The sequence below is a fragment of the Mustelus asterias genome, chromosome 20 (genome assembly GCF_964213995.1).
Source record: "Mustelus asterias chromosome 20, sMusAst1.hap1.1, whole genome shotgun sequence".
NCBI classification, from domain to species: domain Eukaryota; kingdom Metazoa; phylum Chordata; class Chondrichthyes; order Carcharhiniformes; family Triakidae; genus Mustelus; species Mustelus asterias.
Genome location: NC_135820.1, coordinates 55,858,850 through 55,870,014, shown reverse-complemented (window position 1 = coordinate 55,870,014; position 11,165 = coordinate 55,858,850). Strand labels below are relative to the sequence as shown.

Sequence of the window (11,165 nt, the reverse complement as noted above, 5' to 3'; positions counted from 1 at the left end):
TAAGATTATGGAACACAAATTGCTAAATAAATTTGTGGCAGGCAGCTCATTTTGGCACTAACTGGACTCAGAAGCCATTTCTGTCATATGATGTTACAGATCTGATGTACTATTTCAATTATGGGTAACATGGTATTAACATTCAACAAATAGAAGACTCACTCTCCTATTTCAGAATTTTGGCAATCAGCTTGATATAATCTTCTCTAATATCACAGTACTAAAATGACCTTAAATCAAAGTCATAACTGACAGTTCTATTTTGATTAGTTGCATTAGGTTTTCTACACAGAAAACAGCACAAATAGCAACCCAATCTTGCACCCAATCTTAAAAGTTCTCCTGCAGCACTTTGGATGTCACTTTAATGATCAGGGTGTTATAATTAATTGGCAAGGTGTCATCTTGCACATGTATTCTGAAACAACCTAATGTTACCACTATCTTGCTCTGCCATCACTGCATTGGCACTGTTAAAGACATTCAGATCACTTGCACAGAAGCTGCCACTGATTAGCAACTGATTTTAGGAGTTGCCAAATGGAGAGAAATTTACTGATATGGTGTTCACCTTAACCTATGTTAGCATGTGATTCAGCTCATCTAAAATTTGATGATTTTGTTTGGAAAGGTCAGCCAGTGAAAATAGTAGTGAACATGAACTCAGACAGATAGGCTGCTTAAGTATTTTATTAGATGTTCAAGTATGCCAAATGGGCATACACTTTACAACAAGCTCCACCGATTATATGGAAAAAAGTAAGGAAGAGTTAATTACAAAAGTATGACTAAAAATTAAAGCAGCCTTTATTTTTTAAAGATTAATATTTTGGAACGCCTGAAATTCCTAACGTTTTCTTCAAAAGTCAAATCATGATGAAGATTTGCTGGGCTCACTAGCATGTCGTTTCCTCACCATTTCTTGAGGCAGGATGCAGTTTATCTTGCCACTGGAAAGACAAAAGCAAATTATTGCAGCAGAGACACTTCTGACATACCAGATACAATAGGATTTCATATTCTTCATTTGACAATTAATTACACTGAACTTAATCATCTTCCATTATCATTCTAGATCATATTGTGCAGATATCTTACCTCTCCGAGGACTCCGACAGAGTTGTCATTGCTGGATGGTTCTGAGTTTTCCCAAAGAAAAAACTGATCCACCACTGGCCCGCTGTAGACTTTGGTAACCCTGTAAATAGAAAATTTACAACTAGTATCTTCTGCATTCAATATAGGCCAAACAAAACATGTCCATAAAAGACCAGGGTTTGTTGAAAACTGCCACATATTTAAAAAAGATTAGAGAGTGCACAATTTAATTACAATAAATATTTTCCTGGTTTGACAGCTCGAGGCAATAATACATGTTACATACAAGCTTTGACAATAGCTTGCTTCAATGGAACAGGCTCAATTAGGTTCAAGTCGAATTAGCACAGATCATGTCTCAGAAGGAGTAAATTCCTAAATGTGCAGGTTTCATGATAATTCAGGCAACAGAACTACCAATACAGAAGCCCCCATTACTAGGTCATTTAACCATCTTAAGTGATCAAGAGGACATGCAAGCCTGTGTGAACAACCAATATAAGTACACTTCCATGCACTTGACTGCAAACAGTTATAAAACCTATTCTAAAATGTAGAATGCTCATGCAAATATACTCTGTCATAGTGGGTATACATGTCTCAGTTTTATAACTCCCATAAGCACAGCTTAATTTGCTGAAAAACTCTGTTCCAATGTATCTTAACTTTCATTCACAATTATAAATACCAACTCAAAACAACAGGTAGAATATACCACATTGCAGTTCAATAATCAATGCAGAGCAAGGATAAATTTTATTTGAAGTACGATTAACACCACATGCTCAGTAAAAGCAGTTCAGGCTTTTGGTAGCATTATTAAATCTAAAATGATTTGAGTGCAAAATGGTTTGAGTGGAATACAAGGAAAGATTGTTGCAAAAGATTGTGTCACATTGTATGACCATACAGACGACACTGCATTATCCAAGTGTTCATTTGAAATCCTCTTACCTGGATGGTGTGGAATCACTTCTCCAATGTGCTCAGAGCTGCCACATGAACTATTACTGGAAGCGGAACCAAGGCGTCCTGAAATTAGAGGTCCATGCTTTTAAGTATTTATCATACATTAATTTTTCTGCACACAGCTTCTGGAATTCAATTCCTAATCTATTATGCTTAGAATATAAAGTTTGCCACAAACATGCATCCTTTCCTGAATGCTGAAAGACAGCATAACCTGACTCAAAATAATTCCCATAAACAAAATTTGAAATACAGAAAAATATGGGAAAGTCAGTTAACAATGTCAGAGCATTGGCCCTTCAGGGTTTCCCCAGCCTTGGAACTTCTGGAGAGTTGAGGGGGTTCTAACTGAAAGTCATGATTTCGATACACAGCTTTCAACGTTAAGGGATGACGTTAGTGCTTGCTTATTGACAAAATTAACTTTCATCTGTAGTATGCCAACCATAATCAGTAAAGTGAAATAATGTGCAAAACTCATTTAACAGTTAAATTTAGCAGGCCAGCAGAGAAGAACCACCACTGTGTACAGAACATTATTATCTGTTAAAACAGCAAAGAAATTTCAACTGAAAAACAACCACCACCCTCAAAAATGTAACTGTGAATCAGTTCCCTAGCCATTTTTCTTCCAGGGATAAACTAAAGACTTTCAGAAATAACTTTCCTTTAGAGGGGAGGTCAGCTACCATAATTACATAAACACACAATTACAACATACATTCAACAGAAATAGCAGTCTAGTCAACAAAGCACAAAATCTTATTACCTCAGGCCCACTTGGGCACCAATTTGAACCATATACCCATGTTAAAGTTGGTGGTTGTGATCTACGTATACATAGTCACTGAAGCAAAAATTCTTGCTGGATGTTAACAGTATTAAAAGCTTTTTCATCACTGTTTATAGAAACAGTTTAAAAAAACAACATGTCAAACTTAATAACCACAAGAATTTTATTGCAGGCAAGTTGTTATTCATCAGGTTTACAGCTGCTACTGTTGGAAATAAGCCCAAGTTTGCAAGCCAGTCAATCAACTATCAGTAATTTAATAGTTCCTCCTCCTACTCCAATCTCAAAAAAGCTTGTTTTCCAGTAGAATTACTTACTCCTGTAATAGTCATGGGTTGCTGCAAGGGAGCCAGTTGAAGGAATGGATGCCATTGCAATCGTTGAAACTAGTATTTAGATGGTAACCCTGAAATAGCAACAGGAAACAAAAAGTATATTTAGGTTAACAGATTGGCATTCTAATAGTAAACTCAGCCAGGGGTTCAACAGGTTGCCTGCCATTCTAGTGTAGAGAAACACACAGCCTGATTGGTCACATACCAGAACATATTGGAGGTCACCTTTATTAAAGAACTTCCCTACTGAAGGAAACATCTGACCTTCATATAAACCTGTCACAGGGTTTCGTCTTTACATAAACAGTCTAAAGGGTTTGAGAATGTTCAACAGTGATAAATGTTTGCATCAAATTTGTAGATTGAACTGAAATGAGTCCAGATTAAAATCTGTGGGTGTTATTTTGGATCAGGATATTTGCACGCTTCTCCACTAAATAAGTTAAGAGTATATACTTTGATGGATAATTGGGGGGGCGGGGGGGAGAAGAGAAGACTTATGAAAGCCCTGAAGTCACTGCTCCAGTGCAGCTGCAAGGAGTCTGCAAGTTATAAACACATTCTTGGCCCAAGGAGCACACAGTCAACCCTGGAGACTCTCCAAGCATCATTCAGAGTAACATTACTGGAGGGCCACCGACTTTAGGTGAGTCGCTGTTAAATTAAATGAGGAAAAAAATAAGTTGCAAACTTTTTTGGGGGGAATGTTCCCAAAGTTGGGAAGGACAATCTGACAGGTTGTGCTGTGATCACTAAGGGAGGGGGGGATGTGGCTGAGTTAAAAGCACAGCTGTCAACTCCCCTCCAACAAGGCTGGAAAATAAAGTTGCTGAGTGGGAGGGAGAGAGAGGTGAGAGACTCAGTGCAAACACTGGAGCAAGGACCGCACCCCTGGGCTGGCCTTGCTGCTGACCAAAGAGGCCTGACTGACAGCGAGAAGGCCCGAGTGAGCCAGCAGGCCGCCAGAGCCCGGGGAGCGGGTATTGTTATTAGGGAAAGGTGGGGGGGGGGGGGCGGGGAAGAAGGACACCCCACACCCTCCCGCCTCACTCTCCCTCATCCACCTACCTCTCAAACACCAAACAGGAACCAAAGTGCTTTGACTGAAGAAAGTAAACGCTAGGCCACAGGGCCCATTGGAAACGCCGAACGGGCACAACGCGCTTTCGGCAACGGAACCGAATCAAATCAAATTTTCAAACCCCAACCGTCCGGTCTCGCGGCTGATGTTCGCTCAGCAGCCGCCCGGAGCCCCGCCTTTTATAGAGACTCCGCCGGCCCCGCCCTCCCCGCGTCACACACACACGGGCACCCCGACCACGACATCCGCCCAATAGGCAACTGCTGCCAGTGACTCCGCCCATTGTCCCTACCTCCAACCACGCCTCCTCACTCTGACGACATCACCACCAACAACCCTCCAGTAAAGCGAATGGCCACTAGTTTTCAGCTTCCCTGGTGGTCTAGTGGTTAGGATTCGGCGCTCTCACCGCCGCGGCCCGGGTTCGATTCCCGGTCAGGGAATGACGTTTTTTTTAAATTTTCCATTTTAAATTATTATTTATTTCGGTGTATATTCGTGGTTGTGTCATCTATTTTATAAATAATTCAATATTATATATATATTGTATTCATGTTTCAGTAAAAGCGAGAAAACTTCACACTATTGAAGATTCTCGATAATTCAACAGCTAGGAAGCAATTAATACTACGTTTTAATTGTCTCGCTCTTCTTTTGAATCTAAAAAGATAATTCAACTTTCCAGACTTAAAACAAGTGGTTCCCAAAGCGCAAAAACAGTATGTTCCCTGACCGGGAATCGAACCCGGGCCGCGGCGGTGAGAGCGCCGAATCCTAACCACTAGACCACCAGGGAGCTCTGAAAGATACTCTGCAAATGTTGCCATTTGATTGCGTCAAACCCAGATGTCGTCCAAAGGATAGTTTTGAGATTGAGCCTGATCCCCAAAGTTTTGGTTATGTTCAGTTAGAAACCAATAAACGCTCTGTTTAAAGTGGAAAGGGTTTGAGATTTAAGACACTTGCTCATTGAATAAAGCCGCAAACTTCGATTTTGATTTGATTTATTGTCACATGTATTAGCATGCAGTGAAAAGTATTCTTTCTTGCGTGCTATACAGACAAAGCATACCGTTCATAGAGAAGGAAATGAGAGAGTGCAGAACGTCGTGTTACAGCAGTGGTTCCCAAACTTTTTTCACTGGGCCGCACTTTCGGAATAAAAATTTGCTTGCGCCACACCGAATTTTTTATTGATAAGAAATACATTCAAAAACAAAAGAAAACAACTCCTAACAGTGCTTGATTCATAACATAGAACACAAATACTTTATAATATGATCATGGGACATCCAGAAAGTATAAAACAATGCTTGTTTAAACCATGTTTAAATGTTTCTTTGATTGTCCTTGAATCTTCCCGCCACACTTGCCATCCTCTCTCGCCGCACCAGTGTGGCGCCCCGCACCCTTTGGGAACCACTGTGTTACAGTCATAGCTAGGATGTAGAGAAAGATCAACTTAATGCAAGGTAAGTCCATTCAAAAGTCTGACAGCAACAGGGAAGAAACTGTTCTTGAGTCGGTTGATACGTGACCTCAGACTTTGTATCCTTTTCCCGATGGAACAAAGTGGAAGAGAGTATGTCTGGGGTGCGTGGGGCCCTTAATTATGCTGGCTGCTTTGCTGAGGCAGTGGGAAATGTAGACAGAGTCAATGGTTGGGAGGCTGGTTTGCGTGATGGATTGGGCTACATTCACGACCTTTTGTAGTTCCTTGCTGTCTTGGGCAGAGCAGGAGCCACTCCAAGCTGTGATACAACCAGAAAGAATGCTTTCTATGGTACACCTGTAAAAGTTGGTGAGAGTCATAGCTGACATGCCAAATTTCCTTAGTCTTCTGAGAAAGTAGAGGCATTGGTGGGCTTTCTTAACTATAGTGTCGGCATGGGGGAACCAGGACAGGTTGTTGGTGATCTGGACACCTAAAAACATGAAGCTGTCGACCCTTTCTACTTCATCCCCATTGATGTAGACAGGAGCATGTTCTCCTTTACGCTTCCTGAAGTCGATGACAATCTCCTTCGTTTTGTTGACATTGAGGGAGAGGTTATAAATTTCCAAACTTCCATGGGTTTTCAACAAACAAAAAGGTTAGAAAGATATCGGCCCTTAACTTCTGGCCCGAATCCTGTGTAAGCCTACTTGTGACAATAATAAATAAACTTTAAACTTTAATTTGATTGCATGTCGCACATACGTGCCGGCACAGTATGGCAGCCACGGCGCATGGACATGTTCACTTGAAGCGTGCCAAGTTGAACCCTCGGATTGGGGCTTGTAAAGTTGCTGGTATTGAAGGGCTGCGCTGCAATCTCTCCCAAACTTCCTTCACTTGCGCTGATGATAGCTGAGTATTTGCGCATATTTATTCACACTTTTTTTTTGTGTCTACCAGCAGCGAGTAGAGGCTGGGTTAACTTTTTGGTAAATGTTTTAAAAAGATGTTTAAGACAAATGTAACGCACAGAAGTTGCAAGATTTTTTTTCAATTTGTTTTACGACTTTGTCATACTAATTCCAGTAAAAGCTACATTCATATCTAACAAGGTGGATGTTAGTGTTTGGAATACGTTTTAGCTGAAATCCATTTGTTTATCCTACTTTAAGAGGCTCTCTGATGCAATGTTGAGCCTTTGGGTGAAATGAGTTCCACATTTACAATGCGAAGTTTGCAACTTGGCTGGTACAAATGCTTTCGGAAAGTACTCCTTAAAATGCAAGTCTCCTGTAAGCTGTGAACTCTCTGTCTGATATGAATTGCAGAATCCAGTGCAGATTGAAAATCCAGTCATGTCCCACAAGTGCTGGTACATCACACTTTTAGCTGGGCTTCTTAGCTGAAGTTCTTTTGAGGCTTCAACATAGGCACAAAAGAGTCAGGCCACATGTAAAATGTACACTTTTTATGTCTGAACCCTCTCCTTCACCCATCCCTCTTTCCCTCCCTCCCCCCCCCCTTCCCTTCCCCCTCCCTCCTCCACACCCAGCCTGGCATCCTGGCAGTGCCCACCGGGCACCCTGGCATTGCCCACCAGGCACTGGGCAATGTTGAGGGGTGGCCTAAAGGGAGGGGTGAGGGCAGGGCCTGAAGGGGAGGCAGGGTGTGGGGAGCTGTGTACTCTGCATCAGGGATTACGGGGCAGTGATCGGACAGTGAGGGTGAATGGGGGCGGTGATTGATGGGGAGTTGTGTTCGGGGTGGTGATCGGTTGCGATCAAGCGGGTCATGATCGGTGGGGTGGCGGTGCAATGTCCACATGGTTGGGGTTAGTGACAATCTCTCAGTGCACTGTGTACTCTTTACACAGTGCACTGGAAGATCAGGGCGCATGTGCAATAGTGCCCTTTAGCAGTCAGCAGCCGGCTTTCCGGCATGAATAGACTCCGTCCACTCTCTCCACTGGCGAGAACCACACTTTGACCCTTTTTTTTCAAGGTGCCACAGGAATTCAACTGGGAGCTTACCCAGAAAATGGGCACGGTGGTTCTCTCCCAATTTTCACGCTCATTCAGCACTGATAGCCCTCCCCCCACCCACCCCCCATGCCCCCCAGACTTTGCATAGTCTTTGTAATAATCGGTGCTTGTACCAAAATTGAGTGAGTTGGTGTTGACAGACCTGGTTAAAAGACATATGGGGCCTGATTTTACCATTTTCACTCTAAGTGCCGAATCTGGGCGTAATGCAGATCCGACTTAGAAATCTGCTTTCAGGTATCCCCAAATGCTCTCAGCCATCTCCAGCCCCATTCGTGCTGTGGGCGGGGCTTAGCGCAGTCGAAACGATCGGAGCTCTGAACTGCACATGCACAGTTAGAAATAAATTTGAAAACGCGCGCCCATGTCAGATCACTCGCGAGCCGCAGAAAGCGGAGAAAGCGACCCAGGAGCGAAAGGCAGGAGCGATGGCCCCCCACACACATCACTGTCCCCCTTACCACCCCCCCCAATACCCACACACATCGCTGTCCCCCTTATCCACCCCCCCACTACCCACACACATCACTGTCCCCTTATCCACCCCCCGCTACCCAGACCGATCGCCACCCCTGCCCCCCTCCCCTCTGCACCGATCGCCCGCCGAGTGGCAGCAGACCCCCCTGCCCCCCACCAGAGATCCATCTGCCCCCCACCACCACCAGAGATCCATCTGCCCCCCCCCCCACCAGTGAACGATCAGGCCTCCCCCCCCCGAGATACATCTTACCCGCCTCCCTCCTCCCCCCCAGACAATGATCTGGCCTCACTTCCCCCCACCCCCAGAGAATGGTCTGGCCTCACCCACGCCCCCCCCACCATACAACAATCTGGCCTCACTCCCCCCTCCGACAACGAACTGGCCTCACTCCCCCTCCCCCCCCACAAGAGAATGGTCTGGCCTCACTCCCCTTCCCCTCCAGAGGAACAACTGACCCGCCTCCTCCTCCCTCCCCACCAGACAATGATCAGCCCTCCCCCCCACCACCAGACAATGATCAGCCCTCTCACCACCCGCCCCCCCCCCCCCCCCCCCCCCCCCGCCAGAGATACATCTGACCCGCCTCCTCCTCCTCCTCCCCCCCCCCGAACCAGACAACGACCTGACCTCACTCCCCTCCTCCCCCCCACCACTGATCTGAGTCAGAGAGCTGTTGGAAGCTCTGAATGCACTCTTCAGAAGCTGGAGCGCCTGATTCAGACTTTTATTTAGCAGGTCCATTACGGCGCGGTTCCGGATTGGCAAACACGGTGGTAAAGGGGGAAATGCTGATAAAGTTGGGCGGGCAGTTCATTAATTCAATTTAAATGCATGCGAATGCATTTAAATTGTCTCTGCGCCCGTTTTGGGCGCGAATCGAATCGCCGCCATTCCCAGGTTTCAGTAAAGTGGCAACCTGCGCGGACGCGGGTGCGGATCACGATAATGGCCTCACACCCGACTTTACCACGTTTTCGCACCCGTTTTCGGGCGCAAGGCAATGGTAAAATAGGGTCCATGATGTCACAAAGCGGGGTATTGTTGCAGCACCAGATTTTCAGATTAATAGCAATCTGCTTTTTTATGAAATAGTCAGAAATGACTCACTTTCACTCTGCCTGGAACTAACGTTTGCAACACTGAATGCCAGGAATGAGTTTACAAACCTTTTTTGCTTTTATGGTCATTTTTGCTGAACTTTATAGTTAATTTATAGACCAGATGCAGCGATCCTGTTACTATACACAGTTGACTTGGAAACCTGATCAGCTCATGGCCCTTTAGGATGCACTACATTTGCCAAAGTATGCTATACTACAGCATAAGTGAAACATGGTCTTGAGATTTTGTGTCAGCGTTATATGCTGATGTTAATTCAGCACTGTAGTGAGTAACTTTTCCTGAACACTTTTCCCAATGACGAAAGATCAGCTCCTGTTGTTACAGCACTATCAACCGATATTAAAGAAACAAGAGGAAGCAAAACTTTATGTCAATCTAGTTTTGTAGTTTTGATTCAGAAAAGATAAACGACTCTACTCATTTGCAATGTATTTCCAAAAGATATTAAGCAACGACTAGCAAAATTGCATGATTTCCGTGAAGCATACGACATAAATATTGATTTTTTTTTAACTGTAATCGGTCATTCAGTTAGTTCCTTATCATTTCCCGGCTGTTAGATCAACTGTCATACTTAGCTGCTGCAATGTACAGTGGTTCAGAGACGTCAGTCTCATGGTACAACTCTAAAGCTGCCAGGACATTCACACTATTTTCTATTTATAACTAAAAGGCAACTTGTTTGAAACAATGATAGGGAGAATCAGTTGATATAAAGGTGATGGTATGTTGATCATGTCATTGGACTAATTGTACGGGGATACTATTCAAATCCTACCATAGCCGCTTGTGGAATTGAAATTCAGTTAATAAATCTGGAATTAAAAAGCTAGTCTGGGTCATAGTGATCATGAAGCCATCGTTGATCGGTGAACAGCTCCATCAGATTCACTAATTCCCTGTAGTGAAGGAAATCTGCCATCATTACCTGGTCTGGTCCACGTGTGACACTAAACCTACTAAAATGGGTTTTATCAAACTGCTACAGTACCTAGGCAAAGGAATGAAGCTGCACGGAACACCTAGCATTGATCTAGACACTAGAAACAACAATGGCAAACCCAGCCAATCAAGCCTGAAAAGTTCTATTTACTGACATTACTTACTTAAGTTTATTTATTAGTGTCACAAGTAGGCCTACATTAACACTGCAATTAAGTTACTGTGAAAATCCCCTAGTCCCCACGCTCCGGTGTCTTTAATTCCGGGAGAATTTAGCACGGCCAATGCACCGAACCAGCATATCTTTTAGAATGTGGGAGGAAACCGGAACAACTGCAGGAAACCCTTGCAGACACGGGGAGATCACGTAGACTCCACACAGACAGTAACCCAAGCTGGAATCAAACCCAGGTCCCTGCCGCTGTGAGGCAGCAATGCTAACCCACTGTGCCACTCTGCCACCCTTATGCCCAAAGCTGGGAGAAGTGTCCACAGACTAGTCAAGCAACTGCCGGACATCGTCATATTCACGGAATCTTACCTTACTGCCAATGTCCCAGACATCACCATCCCTGAGTATGTCCTGTAGGTCCACCAATCCAAAAGGACATAGCTGCTCTGGCATTGGGTCATCCAGACTTGAAATGTTGGCTCTATTCTCTCTCCACAGATGCTGTCAGACCTGCTGAGATTTTCCAGCATTTTCTGTTTTTGTTTGTAGCTGCTACTCTGGGTCTGCAGCGGATGGTGAGGGATCCAACAAGGGGGAAAATGCTACTTGAACTTGTCCTCACCGATCTACCTGTCACAAATATCCATGACAGTATTGATCAGTCCTTGTAGAGATAAAGTCCTGGCTTCACG

The 11,165-nt window shown here is 44.2% G+C and overlaps 1 protein-coding gene and 2 non-coding genes across 3 annotated transcripts; 1 reads left to right on the top strand and 2 right to left on the bottom strand.

The window, feature by feature from the left end:
• Positions 1-789: 789 nt before the first annotated feature.
• On the bottom strand, positions 790-4,491 carry ppdpfb (pancreatic progenitor cell differentiation and proliferation factor b). The gene is made up of 5 exons (XM_078236595.1): positions 4,264-4,491; positions 3,178-3,266; positions 2,053-2,130; positions 1,099-1,198; positions 790-950 (listed from the first exon to the last, which is right to left on the bottom strand). The coding sequence occupies exons 2-5, from the start codon at positions 3,230-3,232 to the stop codon at positions 872-874; spliced, it is 312 nt and encodes a 103-aa protein (XP_078092721.1). The 5' UTR covers positions 3,233-3,266; positions 4,264-4,491; the 3' UTR covers positions 790-871.
• Positions 4,492-4,647: 156 nt separating this feature from the next.
• On the top strand, positions 4,648-4,719 carry trnae-cuc (transfer RNA glutamic acid (anticodon CUC)). The gene has a single exon. It is a non-coding gene; the product is annotated as a tRNA-Glu (tRNA).
• A 281-nt stretch (positions 4,720-5,000) lies between these two features.
• trnae-cuc (transfer RNA glutamic acid (anticodon CUC)) lies at positions 5,001-5,072 on the bottom strand. Its single transcript has one exon. It is a non-coding gene; the product is annotated as a tRNA-Glu (tRNA).
• Positions 5,073-11,165: the final 6,093 nt, after the last annotated feature.